Below are 23,760 nucleotides of genomic sequence, written 5' to 3' on the forward strand. Positions count from 1 at the left end.
TCTAACAAAATTGTTTTGAATGAAATTAAAGACAACTAAGCTCTACTAAAGCTGGCTGGTGACTCAAGATGGTAAAGAATCTGCCTGCAATGCAGGAGACCCAGGTTCAATCCCTGGGTTGGGAAGATGCCTTGGAGAAGGGAATGGCAACCCACTCCAGTATTCTTGCCTGGAGAATTCAATGGGTTACAATCCTTGCATGGGTCGTAGAGAGTTGGACATGACTGAGTGACTAGCAGTGAAGTCAGTGAAAGCCAGATTAAGAGAAAACTGGAACGAATGTTTTGGCCAACCCATTATAAGTATGGGGAACTTCTAGGGGAATTCCCTGGTTGTATAGTGGTTAGAAATAGGCTTTCCAGGTGGTAAAGAATCCACCTGCCAATGCAGAAGGCTTTGATCCCTGGTCTGGGAAGATCCCCTGGGGAAGGAAATGCCAACCTACTCCAGTATTCTTGCTTGGGAAATCCCATGGACAGAGGAGGCTGGCAGGCTACAGTCCAAAAGACTGAGAGACATGGACAACAGCAACCAGTGTTTTCCCAGTCCCACTGCATTGGGCACTTAGAGTCTTAGCCACTGGACCACTTTGGAAAGTCCCCAAATTGCAGCTTTTTGTTTTCTTTTTGATCTCTCTCTCTTTCAGTATTTCTGAATTAGTCTCTCTCTGTTTTCCCCTCTTTATTTCCATTTTCCTCTCCCTCTTGCTTCAGCCCTCAGACTGAAATCAGCTTTGCAAGTCCAAACTTTTTCTCACTTCCATAATTCACCATCAATGGCCCAACCCCCGCCCCAGGCCACTTGGAGTTCAGCGTCTCTGCAGAAAACAAACCCTTTCTTGATGCCAGGGTGCAGATATTACCTCCGGGTGACACCTCCAGCTCTCCACCTGGCCTCAGATAAGATAAGGGTGGGGATCGGCACTATAAACAGGCCCCCATCAATCCCTGGCCCAGGCCCCAGCTCCCTCAGGCCACATAGCCCAGGATCAGCATGGCTGCCCGCCTGTGGATAGCCGCCCTGGCCTTGGCTGTTCTCTTCCTTGTGGACAGGGGTGAGTAGACAGAGTCTGGATTCTCTGTGGCTTGGTGTTGGTAGGTGAGCTTGGAGTGGGGCAGAGGCAGGGCCTGGGGCATCCTGTGAGGCCTTGACTTTCTGCATAAACATTTCTTTCTTTCTTTTTTTGTTTAACAAACCTTTTTTCTGCACCCCCGGCTAGAAGAAAAAAAAAACCCCGAGATCCAATCCTACCTCTGGCTCAGAATTGCAAAAGTCCTCTCCCCTCATAGCTCAGATGGTAAAGAATCCACTTGCAATGTGGGAAACCTGGGTTCCATCCCTGGATTGGGAAGATCTCTTGGAGGAGGGCATGGCAACCCACTCCAGTATTCTTGCCGGGAGAATCCCATGGACAGAAGAGCCTGGAGGGCTACAGCCCATAGGATCGCAAAGAGTTGGACCTGACTGAGCAACTAACACACACACAGACACACCCCTCCCCTCTTGGGGCCTGTTTCTCCATTTGTGACATAGGAGGTTGTTCCAGCTCAAAGCGACCCTGAGCAGCTACTGGGCTAGAGACTGGGGATGCAGAGGCAGACAGCCTGTCTCCAGGGAGACTGACAAGTCTACTGGCTGCAGGGCCCTGGGTGCTGAAGGAAGCCTGACCGGGTCCCCTGGGCTCCCATCTGCTCTGACAGGCTGTGGTTGTGGGGCTGAGGCAGTCATGTGAGCACAAGGGAGCCCTTGCTCTGGGCTAAACACATGATGCTGGAGTGAGGCCTGCTCAGAAGCTGGGTACCTCTGCAGTCTCACTTCTGCTGGGTATCAGGCCTTGTTCTGGGCCCTTAAAACATATCAGCAAGCAAAACAGAAAAAGAGCTGCCCCAGTAGATCTTAAATTTAATGGGGTAGGAGGGAGGAGAATCAACAGTCAATACGATAGGTGCAATGTATATTAAACAATATATATTAAACAGTATTTAGATGGTGATAAAGGCTAAGAAAAAAATATTAGGCAGGGTGATGGGGATTGAGAGGGGGTTGCAATGTGAATGCTGGGGACTTCTCTCTGAGAGGCTGATGTCTGAGCAATACTTGAAGGAGGTGGAGTGAGCCATGGATATATCAGAGAAGTGGGTTCCGGGCAGAGGCAATGGGCAGTGCAAAGGCCCTGAGGTAGAAGCATGCGTGGAGTGTGTGGAGTACGGCAAGGAAGCCAGTGGGACTCGAAAGGAGTGAGGGGCAAGGTGCAGAGAGACAGGAGATGAGACGACACAGGCAACTGCGAACTATAATGGATAAAGCCTTGAAGGTCAGTGTAAGAACTTGGATTTTCCTGTGAGTGAAATGGGAGGTACTAAAGGGTGATGAGCAGAGTCACATATTAAAAGGATTGCTCAGGGTGCTACCCTGAGAACAGAGTCAAAGGAGAGGCAGGGAGACTCCTTAGGACAGACCCAGACAAAGTCGTGATGTTACAGGGCGGGTCTGAGCAGGACATCAGGGACACCGACCTCACAGCCGGTCTCACAGGTGTTTCCCTGGCTGGGGACACAAACCAGAGGCTGAAGCAATAGAAAGTGGATCCGGAGACTCTGGCCCAGCACAGCCAGGTTACTCCCAGCCTGGCATCAGTTCCCTGAGCAGTTCTCTTGTTGGGAACACTGAAGAGGCTGCCCTAAAGGGAATCCTTTGGCCCACTTCAGATTCCTGCCTGGGCTGCGTGAGGAAGGGGGCAGAAACCTCGGGCCAAGGTCAAGGGCAGCTGGGGTTAAATGCAACTTCCCACATCATCCAGAAAGAAACTGACACCACAGAGGGACCAGCATAAGCCAAGAGAGCCTGTTCTGGAAGAGTGAGCAGAGAGGAATGGCAGGGGCAGAGGAGGCGGATGAGGAAGTGGCCCAGGGGAAGTTTGGGATCGTCTCACACAGTGCCCTCAACAAAAGATGAAGAGTCTTAGTGGTCGTGACATGGAGCCCTGGAAGGGCTTTATTCATTTTTTTGAATTCTTTCCCCCACCAACAATTACGGACCATGAAATGCACACATCTCATCACTCAGCAAATCCTATTCAACGAGATTTGATGAGGCATATACCTGTGTAACCCAGACCCCTATCAACAAACAGAACGTTTCCATCACTCCAGAAATTTCCCTCATGCCAGTCAATCCCTGCCCCCACCACACCTCCATCCCAGAGGCAACCCTGGTTCTGACATTTTTCCACCATAGATTAGTTTGCTTCCTCTAGAATGTCACACAGATGAAACCATACGGGATGCTGTCTTTTGTGTCTGGCTTCTTCGGCTCAGCGAGTTTCTGAGACTCAGCCATGTTGTTGCATGTTATCAGTTATTGCTTTGTTTTTACTTCTGAGTTGAGTCACACTGTATGTGGGCATCAGGGTTTATTCACTCGCCTGTTGGAGGATATTTGGACAATTTCCAGATTGGGTAATCATGACCTGGAGGGTTTTAAGCAGTAATGATAACAAGACTGGATTGGCATGTTGATGCTTGAACAGTGCACCAGTGGCCAATCTTGGTTCCCTTCTTCCTCTCCACCTTGGAAATCTCTTGTAATAGCATCTCCAGAAAAACCTAAAACCAAGGGATGGTCACCCACCTCCAGGGATGGAGAACTCTCCACTTCTGGAGACAGCTTCTTTTGTTAACTCATAGCTCCCACTGAGAGAATATTCTGGAATCCACACCTGCCTCTTTGCAGCCTCTTTGTGCAGATGGGCTCTGCCTTGTGAAGTTAAGAAGAGTTCCTCTCTCCCTGGGTCCCAGGACAGCCCTTCAGAGACTTCAGGAAGCAGCCTGCCTTTCTTCAGTTTTTATAGACCCTTTCCTTACACCCGTGGCCTCAGATACAGCTCCATTCCATTCCCTCCTCCACCCATCACACCACAATCTGCTGAGGTCCTGTAAACAGTTCATCCAGCCCTCAAGGGGCTGTGAGGCACAACTGCATGTGTGGAGTGATGGAGCCACGTGAAAATCCCAGCCCTGCCCTTAACAAACTGTGTTGCCTTACCTATGAACCTTTTTCACAGATTGGCAGAGTTCTCAGGGAAGCAGGCTCTGGGATCTGTGTGTAGTTTGCTGGAGAGTGCTCAGGGGGAAACACCGGGGAGGGGAGACAGTCAGTGACTGTCACGCAGAGGGGCTGGGGCGGCCCTGCAGCATTGCTCTGAGATGAGGAGTTCAGACCACTGTACCCACATCACCCTGACATTGGATGTGGGTTGTTCCTGGGTAGGAATGCCAGCTTGGGCAAGGCAGCTCCTTCTCCAAGGGTGAAAGAAAGTGAAAGTGAGGTCACTCAGTCGTGTCCGACTCTTTGCGACCCCATGGACTGTAGCCTACCAGGATCCTCCGTCCATGGGATTTTCCAGGCAAGAGTACTGGAGTGGGTTGCCATTTTTTTCTCCAGGGTATCCTCCTGACCCAGGAATCGAACCCAGGTTTCCCACATTGTAGGCAGATGCTTTACCATCCAAGCCACATACCCCTCCTAGGAAGAAAGCACTCACTGTGAGCAGCCAATGCTCCTGGAAGCTGAGGAAATGTGTGCCTCAGTCCTGTGGTGGGATCTGGGTCACAGACCTCTGCCTCCTCTCCTCCTGTTACACAGCAGTGAGAAAGTGTGTAAGAAAGTCAAGATCATGTATTATCAAGGCCTGGTACATAGTAACTGAATTCTTTTCTTTTTCTTCTGCTTTTCAATATTTGTCCTTTGGTTAATTTATTTTTGACTCTGCTGGGTTTTCATTGCTGGGCGTGGGTTTTCTCTAGGGAGGCCACTCTTCGTTGTGGGGGGAAGGCTTCTTGTTGCAGCAGCTTCTCTTGTTGCAGAGCACAGGCTCTAGGCACGGGGCTCAGTAGCATCAGCTTGCAGGCTCTAGGGTATATGGGCTTCAGTAGTTATGGTCCGTGGACAATCCCAGTGGGATCTTTACTAATAAGAAACAGACTAGACTTTAATCTCCCTAATTCTAGGCTTTCTCTCCCAGTTCTGACAATGTCATGTGAGCTTTCTGGGAGCCCAGTCTATGACTCACTCACTACCTTTCCCTGAGGAATGCCAGATTGGGTGGTGGCTGGGATAGGTCCCTGAAAAAAGTGTCCTCAGACTCTGGTACCTGGGGCCTAAAGCCAACATCCCCTAATTCTTGCTTCTTTGCCTTTCAGAGGTGTCCGTGTCAGCGAAAGAGTTGGTTTTCTGGAGAATGGTAAGGCAGCTGCTCTTTCCGGCCTCAGCACTACCGTCCCGGCCGTCCTTCTCAGAGGGGAGCCCTTTCATCCATACTGGGAGACAAGGGATTTTCTTCTTTACGCTCCTTCTCAGACACCTTCAATGGTGCCACAGTGGCCAGGGCGGCCTCAGGTTAGCTCTTCCAGGCTGAGCAGGCCCAGCCCCTTTGCCAAAGTCTACACAGCTAATCAGTGTGGAATGCAGCACCAGCCCCCTCACCCCCAACCCCTACCCCGGGTCCCCATCCTAGTCCTAATGCTCGGGACTGGCCTGAAACCCTTTTAGACAGAGCCTCAGTTAGGCCTCCAGCCTCCTCATACCAAGGGCCTGACAGTCACGCAGGCCAGGGTGAGTTCAGGCGCCTCCAGGGAGGCAGGCCTCCTAGGAATGACGGCTGGTTCTCTTCCTGGGTCCTCAACAAGAGCAGAATTTCTGTTAGACCCTGTGAAGGGCGTGTGAGCCCCTGAAGACAGGTGTTCACCTGGCAGGCCACATACTTGGGCTCAGCAGATACAGGTACATCCTTATGCACACAGCCACACACGGTCAGGCGCGCACACACACACATGCACACACACAAACACACACGCATGCACACACACACACACGCGCGCGCACAAACACACACACACACACACAAGCAACCACATACTTGGGCTCAGCAGATACAGGTACATCCTTATGCACACAGCCACAGCCACACACGGTCAGGCGCACAGACACACACACACGCGCGCACGCACGCGCACGCACACATACACGCACACACACGCACATATGCACGCGCACACACGCGTGCACGTGCACACACAAACACACACACACAAGCAACCACATACTTGGGCTCAGCAGATACAGGTACATCCTTATGCACACAGCCACAGCCACACACAGTCAGGCACGCAGACACACACACATACACACACGTGCATGCACACACACATGCGCGTGCACACACACGCACATACACGCACGCACACACATATGCACACACACACACACGCACACACAAGCAACCACATACTTGGGCTCACCAGATACAGGTACATCCTTATGCACACAGCCACAGCCACACACGGTCAGGCGCGCACACACCCACACACACACACACACGTGCACACACGCACACACGCACACATACACACATATGCACGCATGCACACACGCACACACAGGCAGCCACATACTTGGGCTCAGCAGATACAGGTACATCCTTATGCACACAGCCACAGCCACACACAGTCAGGTACATCCTTATGCACACAGCCACAGCACGGTCAGGCGCGCACACACACACACACACACACGCACACACACACACACATGCGCGCGCACACAGACACACACATGCACATGCACACATGCCCACACATGCACACACACATGCACACACACGCACACACACAAGCAAACGTGCCATGGGGCCCTGCGTGCTTGGTTTCGTGCTCTCCGGACCCACACTGGGGCCTTCCTGAATCTGGCTCCTCCCTGGAGCCCCCTCAGCAGAGCCCCTTGGTACCTCCTGCCTCTGGGTCCCTGAGCATCCCCCTTCCTCTCTCCCACAGCCCATCTGTGAACACATGGTAGAGTCTCCAGCCTGCCCCAAGACATACGACCCGGTCTGCGGCACTGACGGGGCCACGTACGAGAGTGAATGCCAGCTCTGCTTGGCTCGGATGTAAGTCCACCCCTGCGTTCCCCCGCGCTATCTTGGGCGGGCTCCATCGGTGGTGCATGGGAGTCTGAAAGGAGCAGGACTTGACCTGTCTCCTCCTTTACCCTATACCTGGCCTGGGACAAGTCCTCCAACATGTGCTTATAACAGAATGAGTGCAAGTAAAGTCAAAAGAAGGCACGTGGTTCCAAGCAGAAAGCCCACGAGTGGGGCATTGGGGGTGAGGGCGGAAACCCTGGGTTCTTTTCCTTGTTCTGCCCCCTGACTAGGTGACCTTACTTGTTCATTTATTCCTCCAGCCAACAATTATTTATTGAACACTTAACTCTGCTCTAGGCACTGGGGATACAATAGGATATAAAAAGTTAGACAGCATTACCAGCTCCTGGGGGCAATGGTCAGTCTAAGGCAGAAGCCAAGCTGATCAGCCAGTTGCAGCACAGAATGCCAAAGGCCCAGATGGGGGTGCACAGGTACTGTGGGTGCCAGGCCAGGGCAGGGAAGACTTCTCAGACAAGGGACATCTCAGCTCAGCCCTGAGGGATAAGTAGGAACTAGGCTGGAGAAAGATTAAACAAGGAAACGCAATTCCAAGTAGAAAAATGAGTTTGGAACGATCTAGAAGAAAGTTTATATTTGAGGAAAAATAAGAAGTTGGATATGCTAGAGTATAAAGTGTAAATGACGATGGGGGAGAGACAAGAAATGAGTCTAGAGTGAGACGGCCAGAACATGACCTTGGGACATCAGATCTCCTATTTGGTTTCATTTCTTCATTCATTGGAGAAGGCAACAGCAACCTTCTCCATTATTCTTGCCTTGAGAATCCCATGGAAGAGGAGCCTGGCCAGCTACAGCCTGTGGGGTAGCAGAGTCAGACTCAACTGAGCGACTAACACACTTCATTCATAAGATCTTGGGCTGTCCAGCACGAAGCGAGATCACAGAAGAGAAACTGCTGACAGTTGCAACACTCTAGAGAGATGGGCAGGAGAGCAGCAAGGACAGTGTCTTAACTTAGAAAAAGATCATGATAATTAAAGACCCATGCTTCCACTGGGAGTAGAGTCCACAGGCTGTGAGACTGGATGTGAAGGGTCGGGGCGGGTGGTGGGCAGGAAGGGAGCAAGAGCAACATGCTGGTTTCTAACTTGTCGGCTGGGGCAGCTGGGGATGCCATGTTGGCGGGGGGCTGGGGGTGTGCAGCAGGCTTGTGGGGCAATGATGTTTGTGGACAGTGGAGCCTCTGGGACATCCCAGAGGTGATACACAGTCAACAATTGCATGAACAGGCCTGAAGTTGAAGACAGAGGTCCAGGCCAGACAGATATACAGCCAACAGCACGTAGAGGTGGTTGAAAGCCCAGGCAGCTGAAACCTCCCAGGGGGAGGGTATACGGAGTGAGAAACAGTAGAAGGATGTGCCCAGGGAGACCTGGGGTCTCCCCCGCACTGTACACTGAGTGGGCAGAGCTCAGCAGGGAGTCTGGACAGACAGGGCCGGGGTTCCTGAAGGGTATGTTACACTTCCTGAGGAGCTGACCTCATTCTCGTCTGCTGTGACCCTAGAAAAAACAGACAGGACATCCAGATCCTGAAGGATGGGAAATGCTGACCCCGCCAGAGCCTCTTAAGCCGTGAAGCTTCAGGCTAGAGAACCGTGGTGGGCGTGCAGGATGAGACATGAAATAAAGATTCAGCTCAACCCAGCCAATGGCTCAGTGTTTTGGGGGATTCTGGGGAGGCGGATTCTGGGGAAGCGGATTCCGGAGGATGGGGGAATTTGGCCCTGTCTTCCCTACTCTTAATCTGATGTCATCTCCATCACTCTGATGCTCCTCAACCTTGTCACATGTTCCCCTGGAAGTCCCAGGTATCTTCTGCCTTCTTGAGGGGGTCAGGATTGTGTACAGTGCTCCTGTGAGCCCAACCTGGCCTGTCACTGAGGTCAAGAACCTAACTGAAGTCTGTTCTCTCTGCCACTGCAAGGCCCAGCCTCAGCCTTTGAGAGGCTCCCACACCCCTCACAGCTTTCTCCCTGGGCTATACCAGCACCCCAAATCTCACTCACTCACATACATACAGACCCACACACACGTCAACACTACCATGGCTGACATTCGGGTGGTGTTCACCATACATCTGACTGCTCATTACAGTATTGATCTAGGTCTATAATTGATGACAACAGGTGCTCCCCAAGCCCTGGAGTGTCCCCCTGCTCCCTGGCCACCCACAGCAAGAGGACTTCCAGACCCTGTTCTGCTCTCTTGGTCAACACCCACTCTGACTGGTTGTTAAATGTGTTGACACTGGACACGCGGCACACAGGGCTCACAGGGACACACAGCTTTCGGGAATCCACCGTAGACAGAGATCCCAGCCTGTGGGACATGTCAGGTACCCCCATTCTCCTGGCCAAAGCTTATAAGAGGAGCCTCTGGTAGAGGTGGGGGTGGTGGAAGAAGGGTCAAAAGGGGCTTGGTCAGGCAGGAATAGCATCACATAGACCCTGATTCCTGCTCTAGGGTAGGCAGCAAGAGCAGGAAACGCTCAGTGGGAAAATCCACACTGCGAGGAGAGTGGGGATAGGGAAGATGGGATCCATCAATCCCTGGACCACTAAAACGGGAACCTAGGCAGGAATTATTGACAGGTCTGCAGGGGCAGGGGCCAGGAGGCCATCTGTAAGGTCCTTCTACTGCTGGTAACATAAACTCGTTTCCTAGCTGCATAGGGATGGTATAGGGTGAAGTTTGGCTGTGACAGACCAAAAAGCCAAAATAACAGTGGTTTCAACAGATAGAAGTTTTCTCTCACACACAGATCTAGGTAGTATGCTGATTTCATGATGCTTGTATACTGTTACTCTGCCATCCGTATCAGTTCCCACCCCAATGACCAAATAGCTGCTTCAATTCCAGTAGTCATGTCTACACACAGGCCGGAGAGGTGGGGAAGGGCACTCTGTGCCTCTGACAATGCTTTCCATAAGATGCACGTTGGGGACTTCCCTGGTGGTCCAGTGGTTAAGACTCCACACTTCCACAGCAGGCAGAGCAGGTTTGACCTCTAGTTGGCAAAATAAGATCTCGCCTGTCAAGTGGCGCAGCCAAAAGATTATTAAAAAAAAAAAAATTGCGCACACTGTCTACAACACACTGGGTAAAATGTGGGCCATACTAGTGCAAAAAAGACTGGGAAATACTATTTCTCTGGTTGGCCATGTGCTAAGCTGGAAATTAGTTCCCTTAGTGTAGGAAGAGAGTGGATTCTCTAAGTCCCTACCCTAAGTGGGAAGCCCCTCTTACACCCAGGCAGAGGATCTCAGCCAAGCTTCTCCCTAGTGACCCTCTCCTCCCCTAGGTTTCCACTCACAGGATGAGGAATCACAGAGGTTAAGCCGTGTGCCAGGACACCACCCAGAAAGACCCAACTCCCTGCTTTACGGGTGTGGAAACTGTGGGCCCGTCTCCAGGAACCACGCTGCAACCTAAGTGTGCACCCCTAAAGGCTGGTTTGCAGCACATGACCCTGCTGCCCTGGCCACTGCTCACCGGCCAGACGATTCTTCTCCAGGTTTTTTAAGTCAGAAATCAGGGAACAGAGGCAGTTCCTCTCTGCTAGCGAAGTTGTAAAATATGCCAAGTGGGGACTGCTGGCAGCTGTGATTCCTACTTTGCGGGAGAAGCAGGGCTGAGTGAATGATGCTGACGTGCAGAGAGATACAGACAGGGATTCCAGGCAGCATTTGTATTCCTGAAGTCCAACTGCCCTTGAATTTTCCAAAGTTACACGAGATAACATCCTACCAACAAATTTTCTATTTCGACAATCTCTTTGGAATAGGTTTCTGGTATTTTCAACTAGGGCTTCCCTGGTGGCTCAGTCAAGAATCCACCCGCCAATGCCAGAGACCCATGTTCGAGCCCTGGGTCGGGAAGATCCCCTGGAGAAGGAAATGGCAATCCGCTTCAGTATTCCCTGATGGCTCAGTTGGTAAATAACCCGCCTGCAATGCAGGAGACCCCGGTTAGATTCCTGAGTTGGGAAGATCTGGAGAAGGGAAAGACTACTCATTCTAGTATTCTGTCCTAGAGAATTCCATGGACCATACAGTCCATGGGGTCGCAAAGAGTTGGACACGACTGAGTGACTAAACAACAGTTTTCAACTGAAAGAGTCCTGACACCAGAGGAAGGGCTTCTCACAGGGACTCACAGCCTTTAAGCTGTGCCTTGAAGGATGAGTAGAAATAACTGGCTGAACAACGTATAGGAGAATCCTTCCAGCTCTGTGAGGCCGAACGATGTCCGTGGGATCACAGAGCCGCATGTTTCCCTGCAGCAGGACTGATCATGTCCTGGGGAAATGGGCAACTGACAAGTACTCTCCCTGGGCAGAGATGCCCTGCAGATGTGCAGCTCTATGTGAGTGGGCCATGTCACTACCCTGCATATCAGCTGGGCAGCTCATCCTCAAAGAATACAAGGGCTATTGGATGCTGTAAATCCCTGTGCTGACGGAGCCTCAGTGGGCGAGTGCAGCAGTGGAAATTTCACTATTAATACGTATGGTCAACATTCATTCAGTCTCCAAATATTTATTGAGCACCTAATATAAGCCGAACAATGTGCTTCACACTGTTAACAAAACAAAGAAGTTCCTTAATCCAAGGAACTAGTGTTGAAAGGCAAATATTAATCAAATAACCCCACAGATAAATGATCATAGACCATGATAAATGCTGTTTATCATAAAAATAGTCGCAAGCTGTAAGAGGACATCCCCTGGGGGCTTGACATTCACAGACAGACTGTCAGGAACATCAGTAGGCGAGGTTCTCTATGGAAGAGAGATTTACATTCTGCAGGATAACAGCAGTCACCTAGGACGGGGGCAGGCATAGGGGAACGATGGTGGGGAAATGTCCCAGCAGAAGAAGAGTGTGTACGGAGATCCCAGGGCGAGAGAGGGCTCACAGCACCCGAGGACCTGAGCTAGCCCAGAGGGGCTGATGGCAGAGTAAACAGGAGAGCCAGTCAAGATGAAAAGGGTAAGGACCTTGGCCTTTATCCTAAGAAAACGGGAGTCACTGAGATTTGCAAGCAAGGGACTGACATGACGAGATCATGATCATGATCACTTAGCTGCTCTATGGAGAATGAATGGAGAAGACCAGACAGGAAGTACACAGACCAACACAGGAGATAGAAAGAAAAGAGAAAATGAGGTGTGAGCAACCCCATGTCAGTTGGGATGAAAATCAGTAGAGATGAAGAACACTTGGCTTGGAATCAAGCCCCCTAGTTTGTGTCCTGGCTTTGTCACTTACTCTATGATCCTGAGCAAATCACCTAAGCTCATCTCTAAAACAGGGAGAGTATCTGTCTACTTCCTGGACTGTGTGAGGATTAAATGACTAACGAACTTAGAATGGTATCTGGCACACAGGAACTTGTTGTGGCCCAAGACCACACAGCTACTACACATAAACAGGTCAACACTGAAGTACTCTGGTTACAGTTGGGGGTGGGCCAGTGGGACCCTGAGCCTCGTCCACTTGCCACCACTTTGTCCTAGGCCCCACCCACATAGCCCTAAATTCCTGGGATTTCACTGACTCCCTCTCTGCCAGATAAGATTGGCCTCAGAGTGGCCTTTAGGAATTTTTCTCCTGGGCACTGTGTGAAAAATGGGGGTAACATCAGCTGACCCATTTAAGAGGCCACTGAAGTATGTAGACCACTCCTGACTTCTGGACTAGAATCTCAGAAGCCTTCTGTTTCTCATACTTCATCTACCAAAAAGAAAAAAATGTTTAAACACTCTTCCGGGATTTCCCTGGTGGACCAGTGGTTACAACTCCATGCAGGAGCATGGGTTAGATCCCTGGTCAGGAACTAAGATCCCACATGCTGTATGGCAAGTCAAAAAAAAAAAAAAGTTTTAACACTCTTCTGCTTGCTGATGTGTATATAAACTGCTTTATTTTTTAAATAACAAATGAAGGGGGAAAAGGACTACAAAACAGACAGAAACAACCTCAAAGTAACTTGAAGAAAATGTAGATCCCAGAAAGGGATGGCTCACAACACCTCTGAAGGAACTCCTAAGAGGTTTATGGTTGCCCTTCACTACCTGCCTGGTGTATTCACTCTGGCCCTCCTCACTGCCCCTTGTAAGCCAGGGTTCTGACCTGGTTTCAAGCGGAGACTTAGTCAACTCTGAGTTCTAACCTTCTAGAGATTTGCTTGGGAGCAAGGCAGTCCATGTATCAACCACAGGCCCAACTCCAGGAATGAACCAGCGATCTCATGACCTATGGCTGATCAGGGTCACTGGGAGCTGAGGACAGGGTCATGAACCCACAACCAGTCAGCTGGTTCAGAATCAGGTCACATGAGAGACACTCGGGCTACCTGTTCTGACCCATTCCCGACTTTCCTCACCAGACAAGGGCTCCTGGTGATTCTGGTTTACACAGACAGGTTTATGGGATCATAAGCACTAAAAGGCCTCATGGATCTGAAGACCAAAATGGCCGATAAACTCAGAACTACCTCAGGATACATAAGAGCTCTCACCAGCCCAAAGAAAGCACCCAAAGGTCCAAACAGCTAGGAAGACTTGGTCAGGGGGGCACTCTCCAGACAAGGTGGGCTGCTAGACAGCACAGATCCACAGAGACAGAACAAGAAGCTGACAGGAGGCTAAAGACTGTATGGATGATACTTGTTCATTGAGAGCAGGTGTGAGAGAAGGAAAAGGCAATGGGCCAGTTGCCCCCAGCAGCTCTGGGGAAGGCGGGTAACTTCTGCTCCAGGGATGGCAGAGCTGGTGGGGCTGTTCTTCACTGCAGCACGGCCTTCTCTGCCTCACCTCAGTCAGCGAGGGCCAAGTTCGTGGACTGCAGTCGCTCCGTCTCCTGGCAGATGTTCTGCTCCACTGTGTCACACTCAGCTAGGAAGGCCTAAAAGATAAATGCAGACTAGTGAGGGTCACTGGAGGCCAGACAACCCATGCCAACCTCAGCCACAAGAGGTTCTTTGCCAAGCCACTCTGGGGAACCCCTGGGTGACTGACTCAGGCTAAACGGGTGTGTGGGGATGGAGACAGCCCAGGCCCCAGACTCAGGAGAGGGAAGTGACAGCGCTCTCGGTTAACAACCTCCAAAGGGCGCTGAGGAGAGGAAGCCCTGCCACTGAGATGGCAGGATTTCAGGGGACCCTGTCCACAGGAATGGCACCTCCTAGAACTGCATAATGTGTCAGCCCTGTCTGCTCCCCAGCAAACTTCTTTCCCGATCAGTTTAATCCAAATTCAATTACAGGGACATGAAAGGAGCTCGTGTTCTGGGTTCATACTGAGAAGTAACAACTGAAGAGAGTTCCCACCACACATGTACTCTACCCTGCTTTGAAGAGATACATGTGCTGACGCATGACACTTTGTGATGCCCTACCACACAACTCACCTGAATCCTTTTCACCAAACCCTTCCTTTTCATTCTACTGTCTTTGAAATTTTCTGGCAGAATCTACGGAAGAATAAGTTGACATATAAATAATCCTAGTAAGTGAACATGATGTAGGAACACGTCAGAAACACCTACAGCACCCAAGCTGGCCACAGGTCACCAATGCGGGTGACGGGCATTTTCCGGAATCACTTCCCTGGATCTCTGTCCTGCACATGCCTTTCCATGGCTCTCACTCCATAAACACTCCTTAGTCCTCGGGGTCTGGACCATAGACCTGTAGCACGGACTCTGTCCTTTCACCGTTTCCTGTGCATGGATACTGTGTCCTGGCTGGGCCACGAGCTCCCTGTGGCACGAGAAGCATAGTGCTTTTCTGCTCTTCTTTGCCACCCCCTACACCACCGCCCCTCAAGAATCCCAACAGAGCAGTTCACCCTAAGAACGAGGTATCGGGCGAGAGATACTATCTCTAAAAGGGAACATGGCATCAGTGATTCCTCACAGCCTCCCAAGAGCTGGGTCTGACTGTATTCTGTCCAGGTAATGGGCCCAGACACGAGAGTGTCAGCAAAGTGACACCCTGTATTTCGCTGACCATGAGACCACGGATCACTCCGGTCCCTGCCCTGTGAGGATTAGATGCTACTGTATGTGTGTGCTCAGTCATGCCCAACTCTCTGTGTGCAACCCCATGGACTGCAGTCTACCAGGCTCCTCAGTCCATGGGATTTTCCAGGTAAGAATACTGGCGTGGCTTGCCACTTCCTATTCCAGGGTATCTTCCCAACCCAGGAAGAGAAAACTTGTCTCCTGCATTGGCAGGCAGATTCTTTACCACTGCCACCTGGGAAGCCCCCTTAGGTGCTACTAGTACACATAAACAAAAATGACAAAAGCCCCATGTCCCTGAGATAGGGGAAATCAGGAACGGTCTTATCTTTCTGCATATTCACCAAAGACCTAGCAGTGTCACTGCTCAATAGGTGCCCAATACCCTCAGGCAATGAGTGTGATACTGAGAAAGTGAAACTGACTGAAAAGCCATCAAAGGAAACTAGTCCTTCTCGGCTGAGTGTTTACTTACTAGTGTGTCAATCTCCTCCAAGATCTTCATAAACTGCTCGATCGTGGCTTTTACTCTCCTATCGAGTTTGCAGAGAGCTTCAGCTTGCAAATCCTTGGCCAGAAAACCCTGTGGAGGAATGATGCATTATTCCAAGTGTTTCTTTGAGGTTGACAGAAAACTCCAAGCCAGGCACTGATGAAGCAGCTTCACCCTGGGTCCACGTTCCCCAACAGGCTGGGCCAAACTGCAGGCCCACAACTCCACCTCTTGGAAAAAACAGAAAAGCCAGCCCTGGGCCTCCTCAAGCACTGTAACAGGCTGCAGGCCCCTCTATCTCACATGGCCTACTGGGGCCACAAATGCCTCCAGAGGCCTGGCTCTGCTGAAGCCCCCAGTCCCCAGCGAATACCTGCACATCAGAGGCAGATGTGAAGAGCACAGGGTTTAGAGTTTGATAGGCCTGGGCTTCAGTTCTGACTGCTATGTACTGGCTGGTGAGCTTGAGCAGGTTCCTTAACCTATCTGTGCCTTGCTGTCCTCATTTTTTAAATGGAGATCAAGGCATTTCCTTGGCAGTCCAGTAGTTCCATCCAGAAGATTCCATGTCCAGAAGGCAGTCCAGAAGATTCCATGCTTCTGTGCAGTGGGCATGGGTTCTACCCCTCACTGGGGAATAAGATCCCACATGCTGAGCAGGCTGGCCAAATTAAATAAATAAAATAATACAATGGAAGACTTCCCTGGCGGTCCAATGGTTAAGAATCTGCCTTGGGGATGGAAAAAAAAAAAAGACTCCACCTCGGGCTTCCCTACTGGCTCAGTGGTAAAGAATCTACCTGCCAATGCAAGAGACACAGGTTTGATTCCTGATCCCAGAAGATCCCACACGCCAGGGAGCAACAAAGCCCACGTGCCACAACTATTGAGACTGTGCTCTAGAGCTCGGGAGCCACAACTACTGAGCTCACGTGCTACGACTACTGAAGCCCGCGCTCCCTAGAGCCTGTGCTCTGCAACAGAAGCCATTGCAATGAGAAGCCCGAGTACCACAACTAGAGGGCAGCCTCCACTCGCCCAACTAGAGAAAAGCCCACATGGCAACAAAGACCCAGCACAGACAAAAATAAATACATAAATAACATTGTATATATATAAGAAAAGAATCCGCCTTGCAATGCAGGGGGCGAGGATTCAATTCCTGGTCAGGGAACTAAGATCCCACGTGCTGCTGGGCAACGAAGCCCATTTGCTGTTAACTACTGAGCCTTTGTACTCCAATTAGAGAGTCCATGCACCCCAATGATAGATCCTACACGATACAATGAGGATCCTGCGTGAGCCAAGTAAGACCCAAATAAACAAGCAGCCAAATAAACAAAGGCAAAAAGAAAAAAAATAAATAAATAAAATGGAGACCATGACACACACATCCCAGAGGGTTACCAGGAGAATAAAGGGAAATACAAGACCTTTAATATGAGTCCTGACACAGACATATTGCTAACAAATGGCAGCACTTACTTAATTGTTTTTATTAAATTATCTGTTTATTCACGTTACTTGGCCTAATGATCAGTTTAGCTGGTGACAACAGGTGGACAGCAGGGATCTCTGAGTATGTTTTTATTAAAGTCAAAAGCTACAGATGCAGACTTCGCAACAAGTAATAAAATAAGCTACCGATTCCAACTGAAAGAATTTACTCTACCAAAAAAATGAGAAATGGCCAAAAAAGATTTAAGCCCAAGGACATTCAAAGAAGCATTATGGATAATGTTAAATAGCATTAGGTGATAAATAATAAAGAATTGGTTAGGTAAACCATGATCCACTCATGTGATGCAATATTAACGTGAGTTTTGAAAAGGATGATCTTTTTTTTTTCCAGTCAAGACATTTTTTCTTTATTGAAGTATAGTTGATTTACAATACTGTGTTAGTTTCAGGTATACTAACTATGATCATTTTTAATGACATGGGAAAGTGTTCAATTCCTTAAACCAAAGAAAGAACTATTTACAAAGTACACCTAACATTATACCAATTTTTTTAAGATAAAAAAACAGATTCCAGGTTTTAGTAATGGTTATCTTTGAGTTGGGGGTCTTACAGGTAATTATTATTTTTCATATTGGTGCACACATGTCTTCTTAAAAATTGTGTACAATCAGTATGCAGTACTTTAATAATTAAAATACAATCATACATCCATTAATGTTATAAAATGAAGAGATCAAAGATAAATATGTGGTTTGAGGCCATAACTAATTCTAATTTGGTTTCAGTCCTCCACCTCTAGTACTACAAGGAATTGAATAGGATGACCCCTCGCCAATATCATGCTCAACTTGGACATTCTATGAATCAGTGTTCTTTGCCTTGCCAAATACATTATAACTGACTAGACTGAGAGAAGCTATTTATTCTATTTAAGACAACACATGATCCTAGCATGGCAGGTGTTCTCGTAGGATCACAAATGGATGCTGGCTGGGGTTTGTAAATAACAATGATGTGCTTACAAAGCACTTAGACTGTCTCAGCCTTAAACTATGTAATTGAATCCTCACAACAGCCCAAGAGGGAGTTACCATCATCACTTCCTTTTTTATAGAAGACTTGAGGAGACAAAGGCAAACTTGCCCAGTTACAGAATGGGAAGAGTCAGGGTCTGAACCCAGGCGGGACCAAAAACAAAGTTTGCCCTCATAACCACACATTTGTGTCTCTAGAGAATTCTCAGAGAAGGCAGAAAGTCAAGTCTACCAGAAGAGTTACCTGCTGGATTCCAGCAAGGTCTTTATTCAGTTCTTCCAGCTGGTCAGCTATCTTCTCCACAGATTTCTCCAAATCTTTCAGCTTCTTTAGCTCAGCTTCTTCCTCCGGATTGTTCTAAAATGTTAAGAATAAAAGGAATTTAATAATCACCAAAAATAGTAGTTTCTGTCAGAAAAAAAAAAAATCTGACCACAAGTGGTCAAACCACTCCCCTAGGAAAACATCATCTTAAACTTGCTGCTTCTTGGAAAGCAAGCTGGAGGGTTATACACTAAGGTTTTCTATCTACAAAGGCACTAGATGAGATAGAGAGAAGGTACCAGGTACATGTTCTGGTGAGAGAGCCGGACGGTTTGGGTTCAGAGAACAAAGCTGATTCATGAGCCAGATCTGACCTTAGCCTGGGGCTGACCACCAACTCACTCCAGACCGAAGCCCGGAGTGTCAACTAATTACAGTGAACGCCTAGCATATGAGGAGTCCAGAAGGTGAGACAGGCGGAATTCTATCCTTTTCTTAAATGGAATTCCTGAGCTCTCTCATTCAATATGACCATGATGACGATGCATACTTTCATTGAGCATCCCCTCTATGCCAGGCATCATCCTAAGCACTCTACCTGTATCATTATTTAAGCCTTACCACAATCCAATGATGAAATTGAGGTAACTGTAAAGTAACCTTAGGTCACACAGCCCAGAAGAGGTAAAGCTGAGACCTGAATGGGATTTGGCTTCTCACACCCCAGGACAATTCCAGTCGAGGGTCCTAAAGTTTCTTCAAACTCAACCCCTGGGTTGTGCTCATTTTTCCATCACCGTTCTTCCTGACCCTTGAGCAAGAAATCTAGACTATTTCCCCTTCTCTCAACTTCGTTGGTAGCTAGCAGCTTCCTGCTTTTACACTGTCTCCCATTGTTCTTGGTGGCCAAATCCTGAGTGCCAGTCTCCTGGCAGTTCCAAGTCTGCAGGGACTTTTCTTGCCTCCACCTTGCTAACCTCTGCCCTCTCTCCACTCTTGAATCAGCCACACCCAGCTTGAAGTAAGGGAACTTCATTTGACCAACAACTCCACTGTGTCACAATGCATGGCTGGCCCCAGGGTCTACTGACCTCAACCTTTTTTGTCACCAACTGACTCTCTTTCTCCCTCACTTCTAGCCTGAACCTTTCTTTCCAGCCAAAGAGGGTTTAACCTCACAGGAGATTTTAGTAAAAAGGATGGTTAAAGGAAGAGAGGCTCCTGAAATTTGCAAAATACTTATTTTTAAAATTTACAGGTTTGACAGTCTCTTGCAAATTCCCCTCCAAGTGAGTAGCGACTGCTTCAGACATCATTTTAGCCAGACTGAAATTCCACCACCAGCACAAAACTCACATAATTGAGGCAGTACAACCACTCCTAATTCCCAGGGTGAAAACCCTAATGAACAGAAGCTGAAGGGTATGAGAACAATAAAACTGATAAATCCACTAAACAAATAGCAACTACATTTCTGTGGCAAGCACTGCTTCACCAGTGCCAAACCTGAGCCCCCAATTTGGCCTTCTAAACAGACACTCATGTAAAAGACCTTAGTATTTCTGGTAGAAAAAGCACTCTACCTTTTTCCCAATTAACATAACCCGGCAACCATTTTGTATTCCAAGTGCTGACAATGGCATCTCCATTTCCTTCAGAGATTTTCCTGAAAAAAGAAGACAGTTATGTCAAATGTAACTTGTACAACAGTGAAAATAGATTTCAGCAAGGGTATAGGAAATAGTGTGTTCACTATTGAGAAGGGAATGAGTTGGTATAACATTTTTAGAAGGTTTCTTGACCCAATAACTTCACTTCAGATATTGATCCTAACAAATAACTGGATACGTGCCTAAACAATAACTGTTACACAATTATTATTATTCATAACAGTGAGAAACTGGAAAGTCAAAAATTTAGGAATAGGGGACTGATTACTACACATCATAACAACAGAAGACTCTGTAGGCACTAAAGCTCATCTTTCAGGAAACTTCAATGCCACAATACATGATGATGACCAAATGTTACAAGAAGATCACTAGAAATGATCCTAGTTTTGTCGACTACAGAAACAAAAAAAAGCCACAAATTGAGAACCCACACTTCAGGATGCCAGGACAAACAAACAAAGGCTGGACAAAAATATATTGAATTGTTATCAGGTGTTTTATCCAGGAGAATATTTTCTTTTTTGTGTTTTCCTCTATTTACAAACATGAATTTCTATTGCTTTATAAAATGAAATGTTTTTAAAAAGAAAAGACAAGGAGTTACAATATGAAGTATAAAAGTAAATGCTTCCCATCACTAAATTCTTTATCATTGGCACCAAATGGGATAAATTTAGCTTCATCAGATACAGAATAATGGGTTCCCATGGGAATGAGAAGACCAGCGAATGGGGATGGGAGCAGGTGTGTCCTGGCAGAAATCACCATATTCCACTGGGCCTGCTACATCCACGTCCTTTAAACTAGTCTGTTCAGCACCTTCTCTGTGTCAGCACTAGGCCAAGCACTGAAAACACAGAAGTATCTCTGCCCTCATGGAGTCTGCTATTGTATCAGAGACACCAGATGTTTGGTGACTATGGAAACAATTATTTAATAGTAGTTTCAATACAAGCTATGCAGAAGTGGAGGGAGTGCTACAAGAACATACACTGGGAAGAGGATCTAACTTAGCCAGGTAAGAGTGCCCATGTGTCTCATCAAAAATGGTAAGGTTTCTGCCACCCTCACGTGCCTTCAACTCAAATACCTGTGCATGTGTTTGCAAGTGTCCACTACATAGTAGGTACTCAACAAATATTTGTTGAAGGAATGACGGAATTAACAAGCAAAGAAGAACTGTCCTAGATTGAAAAACTAACCTGACTGTTAGGTAAGGTTAAATAGTTTTAAATAGGCTCAGAGCTGGAAGAGAAAGGCTTACCCTTAAATATGAGTTTCTGAAAGGGCAGCGGAACCCCTGTAGCCTCTTCAACAACCTGGGCCAGGTCTTGGACAATTGGCTCACTATTGCCTTCTTGTGGGGTAACTTGAAGATCATGCTTCTCATTGCCTGGGGAGAGAGAAAAGTGTTGAAGAAAACACAAACCAATAAATAGAGGCTGACATTTCATTTTCCCAGCCTTTAAGACCTGCTCAAGGATTTTTGTTTCCTCGGGAATTGTTACAGGAACTAACAATATCAGTGATATCAGCTAACATTTTAAGCATTTAGCATGTGTAAGGCGCTAACTAGGCTTATTTTGGGGAAGGAAATGGCAACCCACTCCAGTATTCTTGCTTAGAGAATCTTGTGGACAGAGGAACCTGGTGGGCTGCTGTCCATAGGGTCGCACAGAGTCAGACATGACTGAAGCAACTTAGCGTGTACGCATGCATTGGAGAAGGGAATGGCAACCCACTCCAGTATTCTTGCCTGGAGAATCTCAGGGACAGAGGAGCCTGGTGGGCTGCTCTCTAAGGGGTCACACAGAGTAGGACATGGCTGAAGGGATTTAGCAGCAGGAGCAGGCTTATTTTATGCATAATCTTAATTAATCCTCAGAACAACCCCATGAAGTACCCATGAAGCCCGTACTACCTATTACTCTCCATTTCACAGATAAGCAAGATGTGAGATCAGTCCAGTTAAGACTTGCCTAGTGAGACCCATCTCTACAATCAGAACTTAACCTCAGATCTATCTGATTTCAAATTCTGTGCTTTTCTTTACAAGCCATCTGCCTCCTCTGGCATGAATGGCCTCTCCTCTGTGTTGTACTGGGCGAGGAACTGTTTCTATCTCCTTTGCTATAATGAGCAAGGAACTGCTTTTCTTCCAGGTCTCTTCCACTGGACACATAGGGTTGGTGCCCAGAAAATAAATGAGGGACTTCCCTGGTAGTGCTGTGGATAAGAATCTGCCTGCCAAGGCAGGGGACACAGGTTCAATCCCTGGTCCTGGATGATTCCACATGCCAGGGAGCAACAAAGCCCGTGTGTCGCTACTACTGATGCCCGCATGCCTAGAGCCACCCCAATGAGAAGCCCGCACATCTCAAGGAAGAGTAGCCCCTGCACGCTGCAACTAGAAAAAGTCCCAGCAAAGCAACGAAGACCCAGCGGAGCCAATAAAGAAACAAATGAGTGAAAAAACTCAAACAGCAGAAATTTCTTTTTGGAGCAGAGGTGCCAATTCTTTTCTGGATATGTGGACAGCAAGGGCATAGCCTGTGTCCAGTGCATCACGCCAAGCCTTAAGCCTACTCAACAGCCACATGAAGTCAGCAGGACAGGTGTTACCAATTCTATTTCTCATAGAAGAAACCAGCTGTCTCCTTTCGGAGACATCCCAAGGTCACCCAAACCTGCAGAATCCTGGTCTCCAGATTCTTAAGGCCCTGGGGTCTCCCCTGGTTGGTCCTGAGGAAACCTTATGGACTCAGCTCCCTGGAGAACCGTCATTGTCTAGTTCTGTGTCAACTCCAACAGGAGGCAGACCCCAAGGGCCCCCGGAGTGTATGCTTGAACCCACGCCTCACTCAAACAGCACACATGAGTTTTGACTCCTGCACACAGGATACAGATACACAGCAGTCATAGACAACATGGCCAAATACAAGCCAGGCACAAAGGCCCACCACAACTGTGCAGGCACACCCTGAGACAAACGACCAGGACCCCGACGTGAAGCACAGACATCAAGGATCTAACAAACGGCCTGAGACAAAATACACCTGCCACGTGGAAAGGTGTGCTGACAGCAGACCAGTAAAACCAAGTAAAAACAAGATCCCACGCTCCAAATACAAGGACACACACTTCGGGAGGGCACGCGACCAAACCCAGAGACCCCGCCCGACTTTCGTGGCCCAGCGCGGAGCCCAGCCGGCAGCCCGCGCTCACTGTGGGTGACGGTCACGCTGAGCCCGGCTGCCGCCATTTCTTCGCTCCGGGCCACCTCTTCGCTCAGGGCCACCTCTTCACTCAGGACCACCTCTTCGCTCGGGACCACCTCTTCGCTCCGGGCCACCTCTTCGCTCCGGGTCACCTCTTCGCTCCGGGCCGAGCGAGGCCGTGCTTTCTTTTTCACCCGCGGCCTGCGAGCGCAGGCGGCGGCGCCTCTGGTGGATCCGGCATGCCCTCTGGTCACGCTCCGGACGGCTGATTTCTGGGAGGGAGGCGGACCGCGCTCGGCTGGGTGCACCGACTGGCGCGGCTCCCGGCCGGGCCGAGGGGGGCGCCGCCGGGGACCCAGCCGCTCCCGGTCGCCTCGCGGTCTTCGCGCGCCCCCGCGGTCCGCCAGACCCGCGTTTGTTGCCCGCCCAGCGATGGTAGCTGGGCTGGGGCCCTCCACCCCTGTTCGGCTGCTTCCCCGCCCCTCCCGGGCCTACCGGCCCCGCCCCTCGGAGCAGCCCCGCTCCAGCCCGGCTCTATTCCTCTGAAGCCGCCCCCTGCCCCACCCACTCAGCCGAGGCCC

General features: G+C 49.0%; 2 protein-coding genes across 2 annotated transcripts; one reads left to right on the plus strand and one right to left on the minus strand.

The window, feature by feature from the left end:
• The first annotated feature begins 934 nt into the window (after nt 1–934).
• On the plus strand, nt 935–8,649 carry SPINK4 (serine peptidase inhibitor Kazal type 4). The gene is made up of 4 exons (XM_043453779.1): nt 935–1,054; nt 5,202–5,242; nt 6,831–6,943; nt 8,510–8,649. The coding sequence occupies exons 1-4, from the start codon at nt 994–996 to the stop codon at nt 8,553–8,555; spliced, it is 261 nt and encodes an 86-aa protein (XP_043309714.1). The 5' UTR covers nt 935–993; the 3' UTR covers nt 8,556–8,649.
• A 2,878-nt stretch (nt 8,650–11,527) lies between these two features.
• On the minus strand, nt 11,528–23,731 carry BAG1 (BAG cochaperone 1). The gene is made up of 7 exons (XM_043453167.1): nt 23,187–23,731; nt 21,226–21,354; nt 19,872–19,954; nt 18,268–18,381; nt 15,508–15,615; nt 14,418–14,480; nt 11,528–13,913 (listed from the first exon to the last, which is right to left on the minus strand). The coding sequence occupies exons 1-7, from the start codon at nt 23,221–23,223 to the stop codon at nt 13,824–13,826; spliced, it is 624 nt and encodes a 207-aa protein (XP_043309102.1). The 5' UTR covers nt 23,224–23,731; the 3' UTR covers nt 11,528–13,823.
• Nucleotides 23,732–23,760: the final 29 nt, after the last annotated feature.

The sequence above is a fragment of the Cervus canadensis genome, chromosome 30, assembly GCF_019320065.1.
Source record: "Cervus canadensis isolate Bull #8, Minnesota chromosome 30, ASM1932006v1, whole genome shotgun sequence".
NCBI lineage: Eukaryota > Metazoa > Chordata > Mammalia > Artiodactyla > Cervidae > Cervus > Cervus canadensis.

Coding starts and splice junctions, on each gene's coding strand:
- SPINK4 (XM_043453779.1), top strand. CDS start 994: ATGGCTGCCCGCCTGTGGATAGCCGCCCTGGCCTTGGCTGTTCTCTTC. Junction 1,055..5,201: donor TCTCTTCCTTGTGGACAGGG/GTGAGTAGACAG, acceptor TTTGCCTTTCAG/AGGTGTCCGTGTCAGCGAAA. Junction 5,243..6,830: donor AGTTGGTTTTCTGGAGAATG/GTAAGGCAGCTG, acceptor TCTCTCCCACAG/CCCATCTGTGAACACATGGT.
- BAG1 (XM_043453167.1), bottom strand. CDS start 23,223: ATGGCGGCAGCCGGGCTCAGCGTGACCGTCACCCACA. Junction 21,355..23,186: donor CAGCGTGACCGTCACCCACA/GTGAGCGCGGGC, acceptor CTCTCTCCCCAG/GCAATGAGAAGCATGATCTT. Junction 18,382..19,871: donor TTATGTTAATTGGGAAAAAG/GTAGAGTGCTTT, acceptor TTAACATTTTAG/AACAATCCGGAGGAAGAAGC.